The sequence below is a fragment of the Littorina saxatilis genome, linkage group LG9, assembly GCF_037325665.1.
Source record: "Littorina saxatilis isolate snail1 linkage group LG9, US_GU_Lsax_2.0, whole genome shotgun sequence".
NCBI lineage: Eukaryota > Metazoa > Mollusca > Gastropoda > Littorinimorpha > Littorinidae > Littorina > Littorina saxatilis.
This window is the reverse complement of record NC_090253.1, coordinates 34,153,530-34,176,795: the sequence shown is the minus strand read 5'-3', so window position 1 is coordinate 34,176,795 and position 23,266 is coordinate 34,153,530. Positions and strand designations below refer to the sequence as shown.

The 23,266-nt window shown below is 42.7% G+C and overlaps 1 protein-coding gene and 1 long non-coding RNA gene across 2 annotated transcripts in view; one reads left to right on the top strand and one right to left on the bottom strand.

Moving 5' to 3' along the window:
• Positions 1 to 289: 289 nt before the first annotated feature.
• LOC138975901 (uncharacterized) overlaps positions 290 to 23,266 on the bottom strand; it is a 213,095-nt gene continuing 190,118 nt past the window's right edge. The window contains exons 7-8 of the mRNA XM_070348671.1: positions 6,654 to 6,694; positions 290 to 1,430 (exon numbers count right to left, since the gene is read on the bottom strand). Coding sequence (XP_070204772.1) covers positions 1,280 to 1,430; positions 6,654 to 6,694 — 192 coding nt within the window. The 3' untranslated portion in view covers positions 290 to 1,279. The remainder of the gene's footprint in view (positions 1,431 to 6,653; positions 6,695 to 23,266) is intronic.
• LOC138975899 (uncharacterized) lies at positions 14,339 to 20,469 on the top strand. Its single transcript, XR_011458800.1, has 2 exons — positions 14,339 to 15,361; positions 15,919 to 20,469. It is a non-coding gene; the product is annotated as an uncharacterized lncRNA (long non-coding RNA).

The following is a 23,266-nucleotide window of genomic DNA, read 5'->3' as shown; positions in this document are numbered from 1 at the left end:
TTTTAGGGTTTCAATTATTATTTCTGGCCAGAGAAATCCAACTGGCCATATACACGCCCCAACAAACATTGTAGTGTGTTGTAGTGTGCTGTCGTGAGTTCCAATGTGTTGTAGTGTGTTGTAGTTTGTTGTAGGGTGTTGTTGTGTGTTGTAGTATGATGTTGTGTGTTGTAGTTTGTTTTTGGGTGTTGTTCTGTGTTGTAGTGTGTTGTAGTGTGCTGTAGTGAGTTGAAGTAATTTCTGTTTTGTATGACTGTGCATGTGGATCGTGGTGTGGTTAGTCGAATAGTAGTAATTGACCGTTTCCGGTCATTTATTTGACCATGAAACGTGACAACAGGTGGTATAACTACAACTAACAAAATAATGTTATTTCACAGAAAGTCAATACTCATCATTAACGTTTCCTCTCACAGTAATACCAAAACGTCAGTAGTTTGAAAACAAATCTAGAATGTTACTGTTTACTGATTGGGAAAGGAACTGTAACAGGTAATATTTTTCTATTAGCTCACAGGGGCTTGTGTCAAAGTGCCTAGCTGCGGTCAATAATCGAAACACTGACGCGTCGTCCTCTGGTCAACATACACGCACGCTATTTGGGTCTATTTGGGAAATTATGCTCTGAATGATGCATTGTGCTATGTGTTTCTATTGTAACATGAAATTTTATGCAAGGTCTCCGCCCTGGAACAAAGGTTAACATGTACAGGCAAAAACAAATGATTATCCAACATACGTGTAAGAGACCACTCATTACATAGCAATATCGTACAAACCACACGTGTGTATATCATGTAAATGAGGTCATGGCAAGCAAGTCTGGCCGCGAGGGACCTGTTTTTCCACTGTTAATGATGCCAAAGTCACCGAGACAAACGTCATTATAGAAAACAATTTGCGCTCGCTAATTCTCCTCGATGAAATTTTAGAACTAAACAGCTCACGCTACACTTTCCAGAGTGACGTTTCTTTGCTTTGACGTAAGACGCTATGGAAGAGATCGAGGTTCCAAAAGAAGCGTCTTCTCGACTGCGGGCGTTTTGAGTAAAATGTGACACGTAATTAAGTACAGTGTGTAGGATAAACAGAATACTACATGGCTTGCTGTGTCGTACCAGATTTACACTCGTTGCTTTTTCAAATAGTGAACAACTCGCTTTCGCTCGCAGTTCAATATTTTAAAAAAACAAACTCGTGTAAATCTGGTACAACACAGAAAACCATGTAGTATTCTCTATGTAACAAAGTCAACTGAAAATCTTCCAAAATCGTATGGCTACTGCTCTATGACGTTTGAAATTGTGTCATTAAGCAGCGCGGTGCATCGTACTGTGACGTGTCGAGCTGCTTGTCGCTCTTCCATGGTCATGGTACGTATTGACAGGCACTGCATTGCTTCCAACGTTGGTCTTATCGCACAAACTGCCCTGCAACACATACAAACACAATCACTGAGTTTACTCGCTAAGCCTGTATGCGGATTAGCAGCCAGGGCCCATATTCTTGAAAAAGCTGCAACATTGTGTCCTACAAAGTTAAAATGTCGTTTAACTACCGCCCAGTATTTATTTTTACTGCCCAGTAATTATTTATTTCCCCCCGGTATTCATGTGAGTCTGGCAGAAGATCGGCAGCTACCAGTGTTGGTTATTTTTAGAATAGGAGATTCCTCATGCTTGCACTTCTCTGCGCACGCGTTACCCGCGTTTTCGCCGGCGTGTCAGTTTCAAAGTCATTATAGACGTTGCGGGGGAAGACGGGACCGACAACGACGACTGAACCGAGACAGGTGTGTTGTCGTTTGGCGTCATCGCTCGTACTGACACAACTTGAGTTAAGTAGCGTTTACGGGGAGAACGAGCGCCAGTGGCCTGAAGAAGAAAACTCCTGGGCCCGTATGCTTATGGGGGAAGTTCGCGACAACTCCCGAAGTTTTGAGTGACATCGGAAGTACTTGCCTCACTTTCGTTTGCATGGGCCGGAAAAAGGGTTTACTTCGAAGCAAAGCGAGGAAGTAACTCAGGGTAGTTTGCGACTACTTCTAATGTTTTGAGCGACATCGGAAGTACATCCTCACTTTCGCATGCATGGGACGAAAAAAAGTTTACTTTGGAAGCTAACGAGGAAGTAAATGAGGGTAAATGTACTTCAACCAGACCCAGTAGTAAACACGCTACTTCCACAGTTTCTCAGTGCAAAAAGGCAGGGCTTTTCTTCATTTTTCATATCAAACCGAGCTGACGCAAATGAAAGTCCCAAAGAGAGAAATTAGAAGGAAAAGTTGTATCTTGTGCATGCATTTCGTGCAAATTTCCCTGAATACAAACCTGAGTTGCCAGCTTTGACTTTTGTTTGTTCTGGGTCATTGGCCACCACTCTTTCATTCCCGCTTATACGAGGGGGTTACTGTGTTTCTATGAAAAATGGGCTCGTTGTGTGCATGTGTGAGTGTGTGTTTGTGTGTGTGTGTGTGTGTGTGTTTGTGTGTTCAACGGTGTGTGTGTGTGTGTGTGTGTGTGTACCCCCCATCCCCCCTACCACACACTATTATGAGCTGAGTATTTGTGCCTCGATATTTTATTTATGTTCTTACGTTTTATGTTGTTTATTATGATTCACCACACCCGTTTCTCGTAATTGAGATAATACAGTGTTCTATGTCTATGTCTAACACACATGCACACGCGCGCGTAGGCTAAACAAATCCAATCTTGACTTTCAACTTTATATAAACATACATCCTGTTCACAATTAACGAGGACAAACATAATTTACAAATACCCAAGTACAACAATTTATCTTTTGTAAAAGTTCGGACACACATTTTCCCAATTAATATGAAAGTCACTGAACTTATCTTCTTTTTACTACACCTTATATCTTGATTCCCCAAACACTGATTGAGTTCTGCCTTTTCAAATTTACCAGTCACCCAAACGTTCGCTCTAACCAACCTATTTTGTTCAAAAGAGTTTCACCGATACACAATCATTAAAAAAAGAAGAGGTTTAACATATTAACTGACTTCGCAACCACATAAACAAAAAAATTTATTATTCTCCCCAACATTCTGGTCAACAAAATCATTATTATAGACAGTCAGACAATCATCACAGCTTTGAACCGACCCTTTCGTTCAACCAGGCAGAAGCAACAACTATCGTTCGCCCATTTACGAACTGGCGATGAGATTTGTTTCTAGCTCTGGTCACCAAGCCTACCGTTTACAAACGCATGCGCACTAATTGGGATTCCCCCAATTTCCTCGACCTTGACCTCAGAACTCTCGAAGCCACTACTTCGGCTTTCAATTTAGCTCTTGCATACCGAGTAGCTGGCAACTTTGCTTCCGAAGTTCCCACTTTCAATGTTAATTTGCAGGGTCTCTCACTTGACATCATTACACAACGAAATCGCTTCTTAAGGGTCCTTACCCATCCAAAAGAAACCTCCAACGCATACTACAATTGCAGGACATTCCTGTTTTTAAGGCAAATGAGCTCAGACAGAATATCGAAGAATATCGCCTACCTTGCACCACAGACACGAACTGTGACATTCTTGTTTAATTTAGGTGAAATGCTTGAAACAGAATGGCTCAAAACCGACAGTTCCATCAGTTACTGACCAAAAAAACCGTGCTCGAGTCATTCGGCGAAGGTGGCGAGCTTTCAAACTATCACGACTGAATAACTCATAACACATGTTTTCATCATGCCATTTTCTACACGGGTAACATAGTGCAGTGGTTAGGGTATCGGACTTTCGTCCTGACGCTCTGGGTTCAAGTGCCGCCTGCGACAACATTTTTTTCTATTATATTTTTTTTATTGATCTTTTTCCTGTTAGGCCCCTGCAGTTGCATTCAGGCTGCAACGACCAGTCTTTGCCTCTTTGTTATTTTTTGTTATTTGCCAAAGAAACCTTCCTATGCTTTGAAAAAAATCAAATCATGTCTTGACTTTCAAATGTACGCGCCTGTGTATGCGTGTGTCACTGAGTGTGTGTGTGTGTGTGTGTGTGTGTGTGTGTGTGTGTGTGTGGGTGTGTGAGTGTTTGTGTGCGTGTCTGTGTGTGTGTTTAACATAACCGACTTCGCTACAACATAAAAAAATTTTTTTTTATTCTCCCCAACATTCTGGTCAACAAAATCATTATTATAGACAGTCATTTAATTTCAAGACAATCATCACAGCTTTGAACCGACCCTTTCGTTCAGCCAGTCAAAAACCACAACTATTGTAAAAGCTACAGCGCGATCAACGTTCGCCCATTTACGAACTCGCGATGAGATTTGTTTCTTCTGGTCGCCAAACCTACCGTTTACAAACGCATGCGCACTAATTGGGATTCTCCCAATTTCCTCGACCTTGACCTCAGGACTCTCGAAGCCACTACTTCGGCGTTCAAGTTAGCTCGTGCATATCGAGTAGCTGGTAACTTTGCTTCCGAAGTTCCCACTTTCAAAGTTAATTTCCAGGGTCTCTCACCTGACATCATCATACGACGATATCGCATCTTAAGGGTCCTTACCCATCTAAAAGAAACCTCCAACGCATACTACAATTGCAGGACATTCCGGTTTTAAAGGCAGCTCATTGGGAAATGAGCTCAGACACAATATCGAAGACGTGAAATGCGTCAATCGAGCAACTGTCATAACTTGGCTACAATGAGACGGTCGGCTACCTTGCACCATAGACACGAACTGTGACATTCTTGTTTAATTTAGGTGAAATGCTTGAAACAGAGTGGCTCAAAACCGACAGTTCCATCAGTTACTGACCGGAAAAAAACGTGCGTGCTCGAGTCATTCGGCGAAGGTGGCGAGCTTTCAAACTATCACGACTGAATAACTCATATTACATCTTTTCATCACGCATTTTTCACACGAGTAGCATAGTGCAGTGGTTACGGATTCTGAATCTGGACTGGGTGGCCGAGTGGTAACGCACTTGCGCTCGGAAGCGAGTTCGACCCTGGGTCAGGGCGTTAGCAATTTTCTCCCCCCTTTCCTAACCTTGGTGGTGGGTTCAAGTGCTAGTCTTTCGGATGAGACGAAAAATCGAGGTCCCTTCGTGTACACTACATTGGGTGTGCACGTTAAAGATCCCACGATTGACAAAAGGGTCTTTCCTGGCAAAATTGTATAGGCATAGATAAAAATGTCCACCAAAATACCCGTGTGACTTGGAATAATAGGCCGTGAAAAGTAGGATATGCGCCGAAATGGCTGCGATCTGCTGGCCGATGTGAATGCGTGATGTATTGTGTAAAAAAAAATTCCATCTCACACGGCTTAAATAAATCCCTGCGCCTTGAATATGTGAGCGATATAAAAAAAATTTTTTTTTTAAATCCCTGCGCTCAGAACTGTACCCACGGAATACGCGCGATATAAGCCTCATATTGATTGATTGATATTGATTGAATTTCGATCCGTAGCTCTGGGTTCAAGTGTTGCTGGGAGCTAAATATTTTTTTTTATTATTTTTTTTATTAATATTTTTCTTTATAGGCCTCAATTGCATTCAGGCTGCAACAACCGGTTTTTGCCCCTGTGTTCATTTTTTTTAATTGCGTACAGAAACTGTCCTATGCTTTCAAACCGCAAAAAAAAAAAAAAAAGCAAAACAGAAAGGGTTGAAGCTGCCTGCATTCAACTGAGATAAAAAAAAAAAAAAATAAAAATTCAAAATGATCATTTATTCTTCTCTCTAACATTCAGGCCAACAAAGTCATTGTCATAGAAGTCATTCGATTGCAAGACAATCATCACAGGTTTGAACCGACCCTTTCGTTTAACCATTCAAAAACAACAGCAATAACGCTGTTAGCCAAGCTTACCGTTAACAAACGCACGCGTACTAGTTGGGATTCCCCCAATTTTCGCGACCTTGACCGAATACTCTCGAAGTCACCACTACGGCATTCATGCATAGTGAACAGTTGGAAAGTTAACTTCGGGAGTTCCCACTTCCAAAAGAGGCCTCTACTTCCAGTGTTTCTGACTTCCTCCTCATGCATACGGGCCCTGGTCGTTCCAGCCCTCCAAGGGATCGGCCCTCGATCGTGCGATTCTTCAGGATGACAACGCACCTCCCCATCGCTCTGCAGCTGTAAACACCTTCATCCAGCAGGCCAGGGTCAACAGGATGCAACAGCCCCGACCTGAACCCCATTGAGCACATGTGGGGCGAGCTTTGTCGTCGGGTACAGCAACATCACCCTCCTCCTGCCAATCTGGGTCAACTGCTGCAATGGCTCCAGCAGGAGTGGAATGGAGTTCCCAGAGCATTCATTTGCAACCTGATCCACTGCATGCGCCAACGATGTTACTGACACTGATTCACATTGTTGTGAATTCCATTTTCGAGGGTTGTCACGTTTGACACACTCTAGCTAAATTGTCGCTGCCGCATTTGATCTTTGCTTTGTTTGTCATTACTCCTTGGTTGTTCAATTATATAATTTTTAAAAAATGAAAGAATTCGGTCTTGTCTGTTTTGTGTGGCGTGCTTGTAAAAAAGTGATCCTTAACTTTCTTTGACGAGTATATGCAGCAAATTTATTTTAAGGAGGTTTTGTGTGTCAAAGAAAAATTTAATTTAGAGAAAGAGGGATATCGATGTGCATTGTCTCAGACTTACCTGTACCACTGTCCACGGTGTAAAACAGGTATCTGCCTGTCCTGTCAAGGGTAAAAAACAAACTAATACAGCGCTCTATATCTCATTTTGTTTTATGTAAGCATCTAACAAAAACAACAACAATAAAAATTATGAGAAATATGAGTTCCAAAGAGGTACAGTAAAGAAGAAGAATAAGTTCAAATAAACTTGGCCAAAAAATTATTGCAACAGATTTAAAACCCAAATTAAAGCATTTTTACAAAAACTTTATGTCAGTTAAGGCCGTTCACTTAACCTTCAGGATCACCTTTTGGATAACATATTTCTTTTACAGGGATCACGTGACCGCCGCTCAAGTAAGGGTACCCTCAAAATCGACCAGACAAAAACGAAAGTAAAGGGCCGAATGAAATGTCGACACAAAATCACAATAGGCAAAACTGTGCAACTTTGACATATAAGAAGAAAGTCAAACCAATTATCTACTCTGAACAGATTGTTTTGTTTCACTATCTTGCGTATTTCACGTGCTATGCTATTCCTACTGATGTAGGGGGGGGGGGGGGGGTAGCTCAGTTGGTAGAGCACTGGACTTGTGATCGGAAGGCCGCAGGTTCGAATTCGGGCCGGGACGGACACGGGTCAACTTTATGTGAAAACCCAGAGACGGAAGCCATATCCCACCCCCGTGTAACCACAATGGCACGTAAGTGCACATGGCTGATCTCAACTAAACACGCATACACTTGTGTATTTCATCAAAAACCCATACCATGGCCTTAAAGGGCAGCTGTTGGGTTGTGGCTCTCAAAATCTGTTCATCAGAATGAGTTCTCATATAACTGAAACTATACTTAAAAGTTACTTGGTGATTTTAACAGCTTGATAACACAAGTCCCAAGATTTTAGACATGCTACAATGTCTTTAATCGAAGAAAGTTTGCATTCTTGGCTGAGTCAATGCAGCCCGCTCGAAAATTACTTCCCTTGGACGCGTGACGTCAGCAGAGGAATCGGCCGGGTTGAACGGCGCTCTCTTTATGCCGTGTAGTGGGCGCAATCGGGATGTCTATAGTCAAGCCCTAAAGCATACTTCACGAGTAGGTGAAGAGAAACTTAGGATGGGGTGTCTTCTCCCAGGCCAAAATTTCGCAGTAAAATACGGAGCTTATAAAGTGTCTTCCGTCCCCCTCCTGCTTTTGTTCAGGTGTTCCCACTTGAACCCTGTTTTTGTTCAACTTATTGGCATATAATGTCACGCATCGAGGGACACAAACACACACACACACTAACACACACATGCACCCACAAACACACAACAGTACCACACACACACACCTGTAATCACACACATACACAAACACACACACATACGTGTTATCACACACACACACACATACGTGTTATCACACACACACACACACACACACACACACACACACACACACACACACACGATATACCCATCACAATCACAGTTTGACAAATTCATCTTTGATTTTTTTGCGGCCGAACCCCCTTCCCCCATTTTCCACACTAGATCCACTGTTTCATCTTTGTCTTCGTCTCTCTTCCCTATATCTTATCTCGGCTACCTACTTGAGTGAGTAACTGAAGAGGCATTGTCATTATCTCTTTCCTAGATTTTCCCACCGACAGAGTTAGTTTTTGTCTTGAATTCAGTACCTCACACGTACACGGTAATTGGCGTGACACCTCAAGCGGACCTTCTTCAGTGTAAAGTGTCTGCTGACCAGGGACACGAAGGTCTATGGTTGAGCAACTTAATGGTTTAACCGGGTGGACTGGGGGAGTAGCAACAGCATGTGAACCATTTTAGAAATAACTTGTGAAGGTTGCAGTTGGTCAGATCAAAGAAGAGAAGATGGGAACATGGGTCCTGAGAAGATACCACCACACTAATACTTTACTTTGTGCAAGAATCAATCACGCGTACAGCATTACAGATGCCCAGCTGTACTCTGCATTGTACTGTAAACTTCGCAGCGGCCTTATCGGGTTCCTCGGATGACGTCACTGCCAGGCTAACGCTGCGGCGTCTCTGTATCTGTATCTGTATCTGTGGGTTACGTCGCTAGCATCCAGATTGCTGGCTTTGGCGCAACGGGTGGGTGTGTGCAGCGACGTCATTTATCGGCGGCTGGTACTGGTAGTCAGCGCCGCCTTGAATGCCTCAGTAGAGGCTGAGTGGACAACTGTGTTGTCCAGGTGATTCCACTCAATTGTGGATCGTGGGAAGAACGACTGTTTGTATTGTTCAGTGTTGCAGCGTGGTACAGCGAAACACCTGTTGTTGTTTTTTTATGTAATTGTCTATGGGGTTGCTACCAACGTAGTCTGCTGTTTGTCTTCTGGGTCGGATCATGCGGCCAGCACGTTGAGGGGTCAGGAATTTGTCTGGAGGCATTGCTGGCACCAGCCCCTCAACCACCTTGTAGTAGGCGGAGGTTTACTCGACGTTCCTGGAGAGTTGGGAGGTTGTGGTGTGTCAGGAGGCCCGTAACAAAGCCAGGACGTCTTGATCGGTAGTCGTTGGCGATGAAACGTGCTGCTGTGCGCTGTATGCGTTCCATCCTATCGATGTCCTGTGCTTGGTACGGGTCCCAGACTACGGCTCCGTACTCAAGGAGGGGTCGGACGAGGGCCAGGTAGGCATTTCGTCTGCAGGCTGCCGAGCAGTGGCGGAGGTTTCTGTGTAGGAAGCCAAGAGTGCAGTTTGCTTTCTTGGTGATGCTGCTGATGTGGTTTCTCCACTTGAGGTTGTCCGAGAATAGGATGCCCAGGTATGGGTTGGAGGGGACAGTTTTGAGGATGGTGTTGTTGAGGGAGTACATGAAGGTGGAGGGTGGTTTGTGGGAGATGCTCATGACATAGCACTTGGTGGCGTTGAAGCGCATTCCCCATTTCTCTGCCCAACCTTCTAGACACTTCAGGTCCTCTTGTAGGGTGTGGTGGTCGTTGAAGGTGTTGATCTCTCTGTAGACGAGACAGTCGTCGGCGAACAGCCTAACCTGGGATCTGACTGCCTGCGGGAGATCGTTGATGTGGCTGAGAAAGAGGAGTGTGTCTCTTCTTGTGCTGACAGAGTTGTCGGTCGCGGATTTTGAGTCGTTTCGGCCTGCCAACTGCTTCGTTTTCTTGCGGATTGTGAGAACTAGCAGAAAGTTTCACTCATTTTCATGGTTTCAAACTAATGATAAAAGTATCTTCTTCTGGACCAAATCAACAGCCTTTGGTTGAATCAACTCGGAAAACTCTTAAACGCGTGTTTGCACACAACTCCGCGCATTTTTGAGGCCAGGCAACCCGACAGCTGCCCTTTAAGTGGTGAAATATTTAGCCTGTAGGACATTAAGCATTCTCTCTTTCTTTTTCTGTGCAGGTGTCGATCGCAAGAACGGTCAAAAACGGGACTTTTTGCATCATTTTGTAGGGGTATCATGACAAAAAAGGATGCACTTTAGCAATGACTTAGTGATTGCTTTCAGAATATTTTATAAACATACTACACTACTGTTATGTTTTCTCTCATCAATCAGACAACAGGAGACAAGATGAATCTGTCAATTGCACGTTTACTACGCCATTGAAGATACAGAGGAAAGAGGAAGTATCATCGGGTTACTTCCCTTAGATTAAAGTTAAGAGTGGTGCACGGATAGGAGTGCATAATGCAACATCCCCTTTCGTTTGAGAAAAAAAAAAAACTAACACAAGAACGAAAACGAAAACAAGAAAGTAAAAATAAACAAAACGCGAAGCGCGTTCGAGAACGAGATAGAAAACAAAATCGAGGACAAAATACGCGATTGTCGAACGAACGAACGAGACGCGACGCATTTTGAGTCATTTGGTGTTAATTGTATATAAAGTCTTTCGAACGATTCGATTTGCTCTCGCGATGCGAACGGCGTATCGGCATTTGGGAGCTGCATGGTGTAGTTGGAGCTCCGGAGCAGAGTTGAGCAGTGGTCGCTGTCGGTGTCCCTGGCAGGCGGACTTTATCTGGCAATGCTGCTGGTAGGCCTGGCTCTGAAGAGGGGGTCGTCTTTGCTGATTTCTGGCTCGAGGAGGGAGTTGAAGCAGGGTCGGGATCAGGGACGGTTGCCACAAGCGGATTCAGAGTGTGTCAAAGATGTACTCTGTTCCGGCGGTAGATTGCGCCGTCAGCTTCAACTTCATAGGAGCGGTTGTCCAATTGTCGAGCGACAACTCCTTTTTTCCATTTCTTTTCGCCAAGACAGAAGGGTTGCAGTCTGACGGAGTCGCCTTCTTCAAGAGTAGGGAGGTCTTTTGAATGTTTGTCAAAGTTTTTCTTCTGCTTTTTCTGGCTCAGGATCAGCTTCTCCTTTGCTTCGTGGTCGAGTTTGGGCTTGAGGAGCGTCTGAGTGGTGGGGAGGAGTGTTCTTGTACGTCTGTTCAGGAATCGTTGTTCAGGGCTGGTTCCCGTCGCCTGGCTGGGAATGTTTATGTGGTTTAACAGGGCCAAGAACTGATCTCCATCTTTGTTTTTTCGCAGCAGTGACTTTGCCGTTTTAACGGCTGACTCAGCTTTGCCATTTGCTTTGCTGTTGTATGGGCTTGAAGTTCGATGCTCAAAGTCGAAATCGCTGGAGAACTTCTTGAAGTTCTCAGAGGTGAACTGTGGGCCGTTGTCACTGATGAGGACACAAGGTGAGCCATAGCGAGCAAAGTGACTTTTCAGTTTCTTGATGACGGTGGTTGATATTGTGTTTTCCAGGCGATCAATTTCCCAAAAGTTGCTGAAGTAGTCAACGGTGATGAGTATAGTCAATGTTTGTAAAGATTTTAGTCAAGCAGTATGTAAGAAATGTTAAGTTATTTGTACTGGAAACTTGCATTCTCCCGGTGAGGTCGTGTGTTGTGCTGCGTTGAGGGCCCCTGGAGCGGTTTTTTGATTGGTGCTTTTGTGAACAAGAAACAATTAACAAGTGGCTCTATCCCATCTCCCCCCTTTCCCCGTCGCGATATAACCTTCGTGGTTGAAAACGACGTTAAACACCAAATAAAGAAAGAAAGAACGGTGACGAGGTAGTTTTGACCTTCAAGTTCGAACAGATCAACACCCACTTTCTCCCATTGGCGGGACGGGAAGTCATGTGGCATGAGAGATTCACTGAGTAAGCATTTCTCAAATCAAGTTTGGAGAACACCTTTGCACACGAGAGTCTTGGGAGAAGATCTTCCATCATGGGTAACGGGTAGTGTTCCCGCTTGAGGGCCTTGTTGAGGGGACGTGGATCAATGCAGACGCGCATTTTTCCTGATTTCTTTGTAGCGATCACCATTCGACTGCACCAACTTGTCGGTTCTTCCACGGGAGTGATGATTTCTTCCTTGGTCAGCTTGTTGAGTTCTGCTTTCACTTTGGATTTCATTGCGTGAGGGACACGACAAGACGCAGAGATGACAGGCATAGCATTATCTTCAAGTTTGAAGGTTGCGACCCCAGGTAGGCTTCCCTGTGTGTCACTGAAGACGTCGCTGTAGTCACGAAGAACGTCAGATTTCTCGTCGAGTCTTGAGATGCTTTCAAAGTTGTCATAGTTTACAGTGATGAGTCCCATTTCTTCACTAAGCTTCTTTCCCAGGAGTGGGGTAAGATTCTCTTTGATGACAATGAATTCAGTCTTGTAGTTGTTTCCATTCCTTGGATTCTTGATGCACAGATCTGTTTTTCCCAGCGGTTTTAAAACAGTTCCATTGTAGACATAGAGATTTTTCTTGGTTTCTTTCAGAACAGCATCCTTGGTGTGCCTTGCGGAAATGATATTCACACTTGCACTGCAGTCAACCTGACAGGCAACGGTGTTACCCTGGACGATCATTTTTGCTTTGATGATTTTCTGAGAGTGTTCATGTCTCTTGCTGTGAACAGCTAACAGTTGCTCGACCCCAGTGTCAGATTCAGAGTCCGAATCGCAGACGTCGACACTGTGAAGTTTAGTCTTTTTCTTAGCCATGTTTGTGCACTTGAGAGCAAAGTGATTTTTTCGCTGGCACTGCTTGCACCCATGCTGGGCACAGTTCTTTCTTCCAGGTGTGAGCTTGGCCACAAAATTTACAGGACGTCAGTTTCGGTCTGTTACGGTCACGGTCACGATCACGATCACGGTGGCTGACACTGCAGGCTTCAGCACCACTTTCATCCACAGCAGAGACTGAGAGAAATTTGAGTGACATATTTCAATGACATATCTAGTCCTGTGATAATGATAGTTTTTAGCGTTAAACTTTTAACCTATTTGGAATCATGTTACTATTCCTGTTAGTGTACATATGCGTGCGCGAGTGTAGTATGCTTCGTATGGTATTTTTATCTGTTGTCTTATTATTTGTTTTGTCTTTTAATGTGCACCACACTGAAATTTCTCTGTATGAGATAATAAAGTATTCGTATTCGTATTCGTATTCGTAGTTGTTGGGATGTTGACTCGGCAGCCCGACACATGTGGATACACTTTTCCAGGGTCAACTCAGCTTCCTGCAGCAATTCTTTTCGTGTGGGGCCATCCTGTATTCCAAGAACGATACGGTCGCGAAGTAGTGTATCTTTGAGACATTCGCAAAAGTTACAAGTGTTGGCCAGTGTGGGCAAAGTAGCTATGTAGTCCTCAACATTCTCGTTGGGTTTCTGATCTCTCTTGTTAAAGACGTATCTCTCGTATGTTTCGTTCCTCTTCCCAATAAAAGGATCGTCAAAAGCGTCCATGATTTGTTTCACTGTTGGATTCTCATCCAGTTTCAACCCGTTGTAGACAGTAAGGCCTTCTTGGCCCAGAGTGTGCAAGAAAAGAGCTCTTGAGTAAGGGACGTCATTGTCTGGGAGTCGTGAGACAATGCAGTAGTTCTGCCACATTTGCTTGAAAAGTTTCCACTCTTCACACCCCTTCTTCACGTTTAAAGGTGGGGGAGGGTTGACTCTAGCATTGTGGGTACGTTGTGGATTTTCTGCTGGAGCTGCAGCCATGATAAAGAGTTCAAAGTCTTGAAATGATGAGATAAACACAAAGATTGACTTGAGATCGGGAACTGTTATGTTATCTCCAGACTCGGACTCAAGGCGCAGGGATCTATTTATGCCGTGTGAGATGGAATTTTTTACACAAATTGATTCAAATTAAAGATGATTTCAGCCTGTTGTAACAAACTAACACTCTACTCTGAGAAAAAAAATCATTGTGTTCAAAATAGATCGAGACAGCAGCAACTAGTTAGCTGCATGCGCTGAGTGTCACTGAGAGAATTGTTACACAGTGTACCCCCCAATTCAAGACTTTCCCTGTATAAGACCTTGCTTTTTCATATACCTTATTCATGACCTGTGAAAAGGGTATACTTTTTTGTGCCAGTCGAAGGGTTGCCATTTCTAGAACGAGGCAGCTCGTTTCCGGAAATGCGGCGCTTTGTTGGAAATCAAATGAAGTTTCGGGAAATCCCGATTATTCCAACTCTGCACCGGATTCTTACTTTGCGCCCAACATATGCATGCTACATAGCCTCCCCTGTTTGCATGTGACCGTTGTTTCGTTATTTTCCGGACTACTTCGGCTCTAACGGAACATTTTCAATGTAGTTCAATCTACGCGAACTTCCTTATACGTATGACGTACGATGTGAACTTGATTCGTTCAACCGGGGTCACGTGGTACAACAATGGCGCTTGTTTACAAGCAGTGAAAGTACACGCTCCTGTGCAAAAATGGTTCGCACCAAGCCATCAACAACCAGAGGAGCCCCAAAATCTAAGAAAAAGAGGACAGATCAAGTGAAGAATCAATGGAAAGCGAAGAAATCAGCGCAATCAGCTTCTGTGCTGACTGACGTGACAGAATTAGTGCCGGTTTTGGGGTCGTCTGCTACTGCTAGTGCTACATCTTCCGCGTCGATTCCTTCGACAGAAAACATTCTCGGCACGAAGACAAGAAGTGAGTTCAAGAAAGAATCGTATGAGAGGTTTGTGTCCGGTGGAGTTGACACTAAGTCATCTCCTGCTGCTGAAACCCTGGTAAAAACCCAGAGGGGTGTTGTAGACTTTGCCGAAGTAGACAGTATATGGTTGCAAGTTTGTGCTGTCCACAGTGTAAAAACAAGTGCTTGTCTCTTTGCACGGACTCCAGACCAACAAGTGGCTTGGCAGTATTTGCCCAGGTGAACTGTTCTTCGTGCGAAGAGCCTGTGTATGAACAGTATCTGGCGACAAAATTTAAATCCAAGACAAAAGTGTTTGACATGAACAGACAGGCAGTGTATTCCTCACTTGCTTGTGGACTGGGAGCCACCACATTCAGAAATTTCTGTGAAAACATGGATTTAGCTGGACTTCACCACAAGACCTTTCATACTCATGCCAGCCAACTATTCACACAACTGGAGAAATTCCGGAAGCATGTGTTCAGTGAGACTGTTGCATATGTTCGAGAAGTTCATGCAAGATACTGTGGCACTACTCTTGGTGTCGATGACACCCTGAACATTATTGTGAGCTATGATGGCACCTGGCTTACTCCGGGACACTCTTCGCACATTAGAGTTGGGTGTGCTGTGGACTTACTGGACTCTGTGTTGATGCCCATGTCATGTGTTCCTACTGCCAGGTGTGCGAGTCTACGGGGCAGAAGCTGTTTCGGGAAAAGCCAAAGGAGTATGCGGCCTGGCTCGTGGACCACTTGGACAAGTGTGAGGTGAACTATAATGAATGTTGTAACACATGCGTATAAATCCAATTTTTAAGAATAGTTCAGGGCATGGGGGAGTGCACTGCATGTGTGTGATGAAAATAATAAGAAAACACACACAGATAGAGAGAGAGCGAGAGAGAGAGAGAGAGAGAGAGAGAGAGAGAGAGAGAGATGTATAGATCTACAGCATGAAGAGAGATTCACAAGTCTTCAGAATCAACGGGCTTAGAACAGAGGGAGCTAGGGTAGTGGTCAGGGGATGGCAAATAGTTTACACATGTGACACAATAGAAGTGTATTTAAAAATGTTAAAATAGTATCAATTGATAAATTATGCTTAACATTTACAATCTAACATGTTCAGTGCAACTATACCTGCTGCTAGAAATTTAATATTCAGTAATTTGGTAATTCCATGTTTATTTCAATTCTTTTTCCGCATTACTTATGGTTGAAGTATTAGCTGGACAATGACTGTGAATAACACATGCGCGCACACACACACACTTAAAAAATACTCTGTTTGCAAATTACATTTCTTATTTTGTTCTTGTTTGCAGGCTCATCAGGGATGATGGAGGTGGAAGCAGCCCGTGTCATATGGCGTCGATCGGTGAACACCAACAAGCTTCGCTACACAACACTTCTGTCGGACGGTGACTCCAAGACTTTTACAGAGCTCAACGACATCAAGCCCTATGGTGAGGATATTCACATTGACAAGGAAGAGTGTGTGAACCATGTGAGTAAACGACTCGGTACAGCTCTTCGCAACATGGTGACAGACTGCCGAAAGCGAGGGGTGACTCTTGGTGGACGTGGAATGCCAGGCAATGCCATACGCAAGCTGACAGGCAATGCCATACGCAAGCTACAGATATACTACAACCGGGCAATTCGTAGCAACAAGGATGTGTGTAGCATGAAAAAAGCAATCATGGCATCACTGTACCATTGTTTTTCCACTGACGAAAATCCACAACATGAACTTTGTCCTCCCTGGAGAGAGCTCGATCGTGGTGTTTCTTTCAGGAAGCGCTGGCGAAGCACTAAGTTCCAGGTCCACAAAAACACCTCATCCACACACCCCTCAATGAGGAGAAGTTAGCTGCACACCTGTTGCCCATTTATGAGAGACTTTCTGAAGAACACCTACTCAGCAGATGTGTTTCTGGCAAGACACAAAATGCCAATGATCGAGTGTCTCCACAGCCTCATTTGGTCAAGATGTGCTAAGGACCACTTTGCTTCCCGCAGTCGTGTTGAGTTTGCAGTCTTGACTGCTATTAGAGAGTTCAACTTTGGACCTGCTGCTGCTGCCGACTCTGCCCAGTTCTTCGGATTCCAGACTGGACATCACATGAAGAGACTTGGAGCAGCCAGGATGCACAAGAGGGTGCGGAACAGTCTGAAGGCTGTGAGAGACAAGCAAAGTAAAAGGAGAGACAAAGTGCGGGCAGCCAAGTCAAAGAGACTGGAAGAACTTGTTCAGCTGGAAGGTAGCCCTGCATATGCTGCAGGCATGTTCTAAGTTTTGACTAAATGTTTTAAGGCCAAAAAAAAAAAATTGTCTGTTTAGGGTAACCCGACCGACCCTATCGATTTGGCGCCGACCCAAAAACTTTTTTTTGATTTCAAAAATAAAAAAGAAAAAAAAAGAGGTAAAAATGCTAAAAATAGACATTTGGCGTTTCTTTCTCTCCCTTTCTCTCTGTTTTATTTATACATTAGTTTTGAAACATGTATTCATCAAATATAAGAAGTGAATGTTCAGCCAACATAGCATTTACAAAAAAACAAAAAACAAAAAAAACTTTACCTACCTACCGACCCTACTTTTTTTGGTCATGTTACCCTAAACAGACAATTTTTTTTTTTGGCCTAACATAGACAGGGAATTGAGACGAGGGTCATGGTGTATGTGTGTGTGTGTGTATAATGTGATTCCGAGGAAACTACTGGACCAATCTTGATAAAACTTAACATGAGAGTTCCTGAGTGTAATATCCCCAGATATTTTTTCCCATTTTTTGGAAAGATGTCTTTGATGACGTCATTCCGGATTTTTTTAGGCAGTTGAGGCAGCGCTGTAACACCCTAATTTTTCAACCAAATTGATTGCAATTTTGGTAAAGCAATCTTCGACGAAGTCCGGACTATGGTATTGCATTTTAGCTCAAAATCTGAAAAATAAATTAATGAGTTTGCTTGTTAAAGTTGTCATTAAAATCTAATTTTTAGTAACAAATTAAACTTTGACTGCATTGCATTCCTCATTTTTTCCTGAATTCAAAAATATATAGATATGTCATGTTCACTCTAACAATGTGCTCAGAATTACAGAAAATAGGTTTAGACGAGCGTGATCCGTCTCGGTATTGTTAGCCGAGACTATCTAAATGTATCTCGTAGTCTTGGCGATGACTGGTTTGTGGTGTTGATTGTGATACTGATTGACTAAATGTTTTTATATCGCTTCACGCGATTTGTCATTGTTATTGTGGTTAACATTATTCTCATATATATACATATATATATATATATTGTGGTTATTGTACGCATATGTGCAATTAATGACTTGGGTACGTTTCGTAATTTGGAGCTAGCTTGTGTGTGTGTGTGTGTGTGTGTGAATGTGAACGAGTGAGCGAGCTTTTTTTTGGTGTGCATGCTGTAATTGGGAGTGTGTGTATGCATTGTTTGTAACTCGGGACAAACAATTTTCCTAGTGTACTGCACATGTTTGAAAAAAACTTATGTTTTATGTCTTCCCTAACTTTTAAACTGTGTCTCTAAGGTGTGGAAAACATTCCTCAGTGTGGAATTTGGAGATACATGTATGTATTTTGAGTTTAATTACAACTATCAATGGTTTCAAAACAAATTGTGTGCGTTTTTGCCTTTTCCTCAGTTTGCATGTTTTGACATTTGGGAACAAAATGATGTCAAATCTACTGGTTAGATTTCTGTGAAATTCTGCATACTTGTACTTTTACATACTATCTACAGACTTACCATTTGAATAATGAATCGGAAAAGAAATGTTGGCTTTACGATTTTTTTAATATTAAATTTTACACAAAATTTCAACATTATGATAAACAATTTTTTATTTAAATAACTGTAATACTCACAGAAACAAGCAATGGTAAATCTGTAGATATGATCTCAATCTATATTTATGCAAAATATTGGACAGAAATCGAGCATTTGGATATGGAAAAAACGTACGGTTCCTAAAATCCAATATGGCTGCTGTTTACTTTCCTGTTTCTATCGCAACGACATACACAATAAACAAACACATTAACGTTTTTTAATTCAGAGACCATCAGTATTATAACAAAAGCGACACAAACAGTGCTGATCATCATATATGGAAAATAGCGATTTGGCCCTCACAATCACATGGCCTTGCGTGTCAGCAGTGAGCTTTGCTAGGCGTTAGGCCGACATTTGCGCTCAGGGCTCTGAATGAGTCAACTTCTTAAAAACTACTTTCGCGTTGAAATCCTCATACCACCATGAAATTTGAGTATGTGGCGCATCTGTTATTGTTCTTCAAGATTTACATACATTAATATTTTTCGATGAGTCAGCAAAAATCTACCGTCAATTTAAGGGTCGCCATGCCTGCAGCTGGAAGTGAAAGACCTCTGGAGGTAATTGAAGAGGTGTACTCTTCCAAACTGGGTTCTGACATGACAAAATTCAGCAGACCTAATTGACCTACCGTCAATATAAGAACTCTTTCTGACATGACAAAATTCAGCAGACCTAATGTCTCAAATGACTTGAAAATCCGTATGTACTTTACGACATGTGTTAGCACACATCTTTAAAAGTTTGGTTTAAACAGTGTTTATTCAACAATTCATAGGTATTTGAACATATGATACAGATGTGAACTTGTGACTGAATGACAGTTACGGTACACATGTACTTTTGCGCATCCGTTTGAACTCGTGAACTTGTGGTACCTCTGTGCTATCGAGGACTCAAACCTGTACTATCAGGGATCCACTAAGGTTTCCGAGACTGTGTTTTGTCTGTATTGAAATGGTCTGGCGGAAGAGCCGATTCTTAAATTTGCATAGGTAAAATTGGTGTCTTTTTGAACCTAACACCCCTCTGGGTTGGGTTTATGTTTAAGTATCACGCGAGATTACGCTCGCTTTCTTTTCTGGGGTTTTCTTTTGCTTGGAATCCTTGAGTGGAGAGGACGTGTGTTTTGTGTGACATGTCTGTCACGGGCTGAAATCCTTTCGGGATGTGAAGATTTCTTTGCTGGTAGGTTAACACATTTTTCTTTCTGTAAATGAGTAAGCAGTGAGAAGAAGGTTGTGACATGCTTTGGGAGGATTTATTTGAATGTTCAAGTAGATTGTTTTGTGAGTTGAATGTTCGGGAAAACTTTTGTTTATTGAATGTTTTAGAAAACCGTTTGAGTGTTTGAGAGAACTGTATTGTAGGCATGTTATTTGGAAGAAATGATGTGTTTTGTTGTTGTTAAAGGATTTAGTTTGTGGTAGTTGAAATTGTTGAGTTGTTACGGTATGCTTATGACGTGCATTCTGTGATTTACAGAACGGCGGAATGTGCGACGGGGTTTCAGTAGACGGGGTTTTGTTAGAGGGATTCAGTTAGTTTTCTTTAGAGGGGTTTAGTTAGATTTCAGTTGGGTTTTTGTAGAGGGATTTTAGAGAGGTTTCGGTAGAGGGGTGTAGTTAGATTCAGTTAGTTTTCGTTAGAGGGGTTCAGTTAGTTTCAGTAGACGGGGTTTCGTTAGAGGGTTGCAGTTAGATTTCGTTTGTTTTAGATTAGAGTTTTATTGTGTTTTTTGTTGATTTTTTTGACTAAGTTGAGTGAGGATTTAGAGTAGAGTTTTGGAGTGTAGTTTGGAGGAAGGATTTAAAGTATTGTTTTAAAGCATAGTTTTAGAGTGGGAATCTAAAGCATAGCTTTAGAGTAAAGGATTTAGAGTGTTGTTTTGGGTTGTTCTAGTTCTAGAGAGTAATACATTGGAAGTTTTGTATTTGAAGGTAAACCCCCGCTTTCCCACATTTTCCCCTCATCATCTTATGGAAATAATAAAGAACCTGGTAATTTAACTTGTGTCAGTTGCTTTGAGTGTTTGAGCTTGGTGAGAAAGGGGCACTCCGTATTATTTGACCCCGTGGTCAGGGTAAAGCATACCTGTCAAGTCCTACGCATTCTGCGTAATTCTTACGGGTTTTCGGTATTTTTTGGGTTCTACGTCGTATACCTCAAACCATACGCATTTTCAGCATTTTTTTTTTTTTTTTTTTTTTTTTTGCTGGCATGATCGACTGCCGTTCATTCATTTCTGAGGAGCTTGCACCAGCCACACAACAGAATTTCTGGCATGATGTGCGCCAGTTCTACATGGCCTGTGTGAGGAAAATGTTGAATAAATTTCCATTTGGCAGTGAAACCCTGCAACACCTTCAAGTGCTGGATCACAGTCTGGGAGCTGACACACTGACTGCCTTCTTGCAGGTCAAAATTAACTCTGATGCATGCTGCCATGATTTTAAGGTGACTGACAGCATGATTGACAAAGCAAAGATTTGCACAGATGAATACAACAGTGACAAGTGACAAGTGACAAGTGAGAAAAAAATGAACGAACAAGAGTGCAGTGTAAATGTATTACACGTAGTGGTAAATAAAGAGCAGTTTGTGTAGAAAGGAATTTATTATGGGGGCGAGGACGCCCCCATTCTATACGGATAGTTTCGAGGTTGACCATGGGCAGCGCCATTTTGTTGTGAAATACGTCATCAGTTTGTGTACACAGGAAGTTGTGACATCCGTCACCCTTTGGGAGGGGTGACGTCAAAATTGTTCATCTGTAGAAAGTTGTGAAATCCGTCACCCTATGGGAGGGGTGACGTCAAAATTGGTCATCACAGAGTTTGTGTAACACAGGAAGTTGTGAAATACGTCACCCTATGGGAGGGGTGACGTCAAAATTGTTCAACAAAAACATGATAAGTCGCATTGTGCAGGGTCAACTGCAACAAACTCAAACCGAGCCATTCATACCTAGCTGTATTTGAGTGACTTATATACCCGACATTTTTATTTCTTATTTTTAGCACAGGTGTAGGAAAAATCATGAACCAAAATGTTATTTATTTTCTAATTTAACATTTTTTTTACAAATATGACCATGGTCTTTTAAACATACAGTGACATTAAACATTGTTATGTTAAAAAAAAGAAAAAAGAAAAAAAGCTTTTGTGCACAAATCAGAAAATACATTGTACATTTTACCTACAGGCCAAACAGTGTCTGTTGGCGGCAAAGGGCCCAGCAAGTTACTATTTTTAGATCGATTAAAAGTTGTCAAGAACAGGCGCTTACATTTGGATGTGTCCACTGATAGTAGGTTTGGTTGTGATCAATCAGAATGATGTAGGAATAAAAATGTATGACAGTTTGGTATGATGACATGTAATTCAAATATGCTGAAATGTAATATTATACATGATATAATATTATTATGGCTGTTGCCATGACCATGAACCCCAAGAAAGGTTTAATGTCATGTAAAATCAAAATACCAAAATCAAGCACCTACTAATCTGGTCTACGGTGCGGCTTGGACCAAATATGGATGGACACGCAACTCGCTCAGCCAGCCAGCGCTGCGAGACTTACAGCGGCCAACTTCGCCGCGGCGCGCTCATTGGCTCAGCATTGAACTTGCGTCAAGGCCGATGCGCGTAGATTCCCAGAATGTTTACTTTCGGTTAGATTCTTCGACAGCATTCGCAGATGTGACTGCCGTTACAGAGGTGAGTAAAACTGACCATCGAAAGGAAAATAAGATTCATATTGGTAATACTAATAACATACTTGCACAAGCATGTATCTACCAAAACTGTATGGGAGCACATAGTTGGAAAGGCGTGGTGAAGCGATCAAATCGAATCGTCCGTCAGCACGCGGTGTTCTTCTGGAAAAGACCGAAACGACATGTGACGTCAGTCGTTCAGCCCGCGAGCGGTGGGATGGGGGGGGGGGGGGGGGGGGGGGGGTTCACATGGTTTGTTTGTTTCAAACCCACACCCATATACACACATTTCCCATTTAAACCATTTGTCGGCCCCCTGTCGATATTTATCGACTAAGTTCCTTGTGTGTTTTACTTTTAGTTTGCGAAAAACAATCTGATTGGCTTAGTGTGTATGCGTGAGAAGTTGAATTTGTGCGTTTAACCACATCATGATCCACGCATTAACTATGGTTTTTGATCCCCAACTATGGTTTCTTATGCCATTTACTATGGTCAGAGGCCAAAAGTACTTGACAGGTATGGTAAAGTACATTTGGCACTCGGTTACACATGTTAAGGATCAACAACAAGCTCAAGCTCCCTAACAGGAGAATTTAACATGGATTACGATAACTTACACGCATGCACGCTCACCGGCACACGCACCCACTGGCACGCACATACGCACGCATGCACACACAGGAACACACTCGCACACATGCGCAAAAGCACAAACACACTTACACATGCAGGCACGCGCGCACAACAAACAAGCACACGTTGTTATGCAATACAACAGTGGAAACCAAAGAGGATTGGCTCTCCGAAGGGAACAAACTCCTCGCTGTCGTGAATGTAACGGTGCGTGGTTACCGGTGTGGAACATGCACAGGCCAATGAATGGACATCTCTGCCACTCGCACACACAGCACAAATGACAGAGTTGACGAATTTGTCTATCGCGTTCATACCTCCAGCAAATTTCTGCTAGTGCTCAGATTAGCCTTAAACTTCCGCAAATACTGATATAACCATTATTGGCCCTGCATGCAAAGTCACGAATTTTTGGCATAACACCCTGAATTAATATGAATATTTTTAA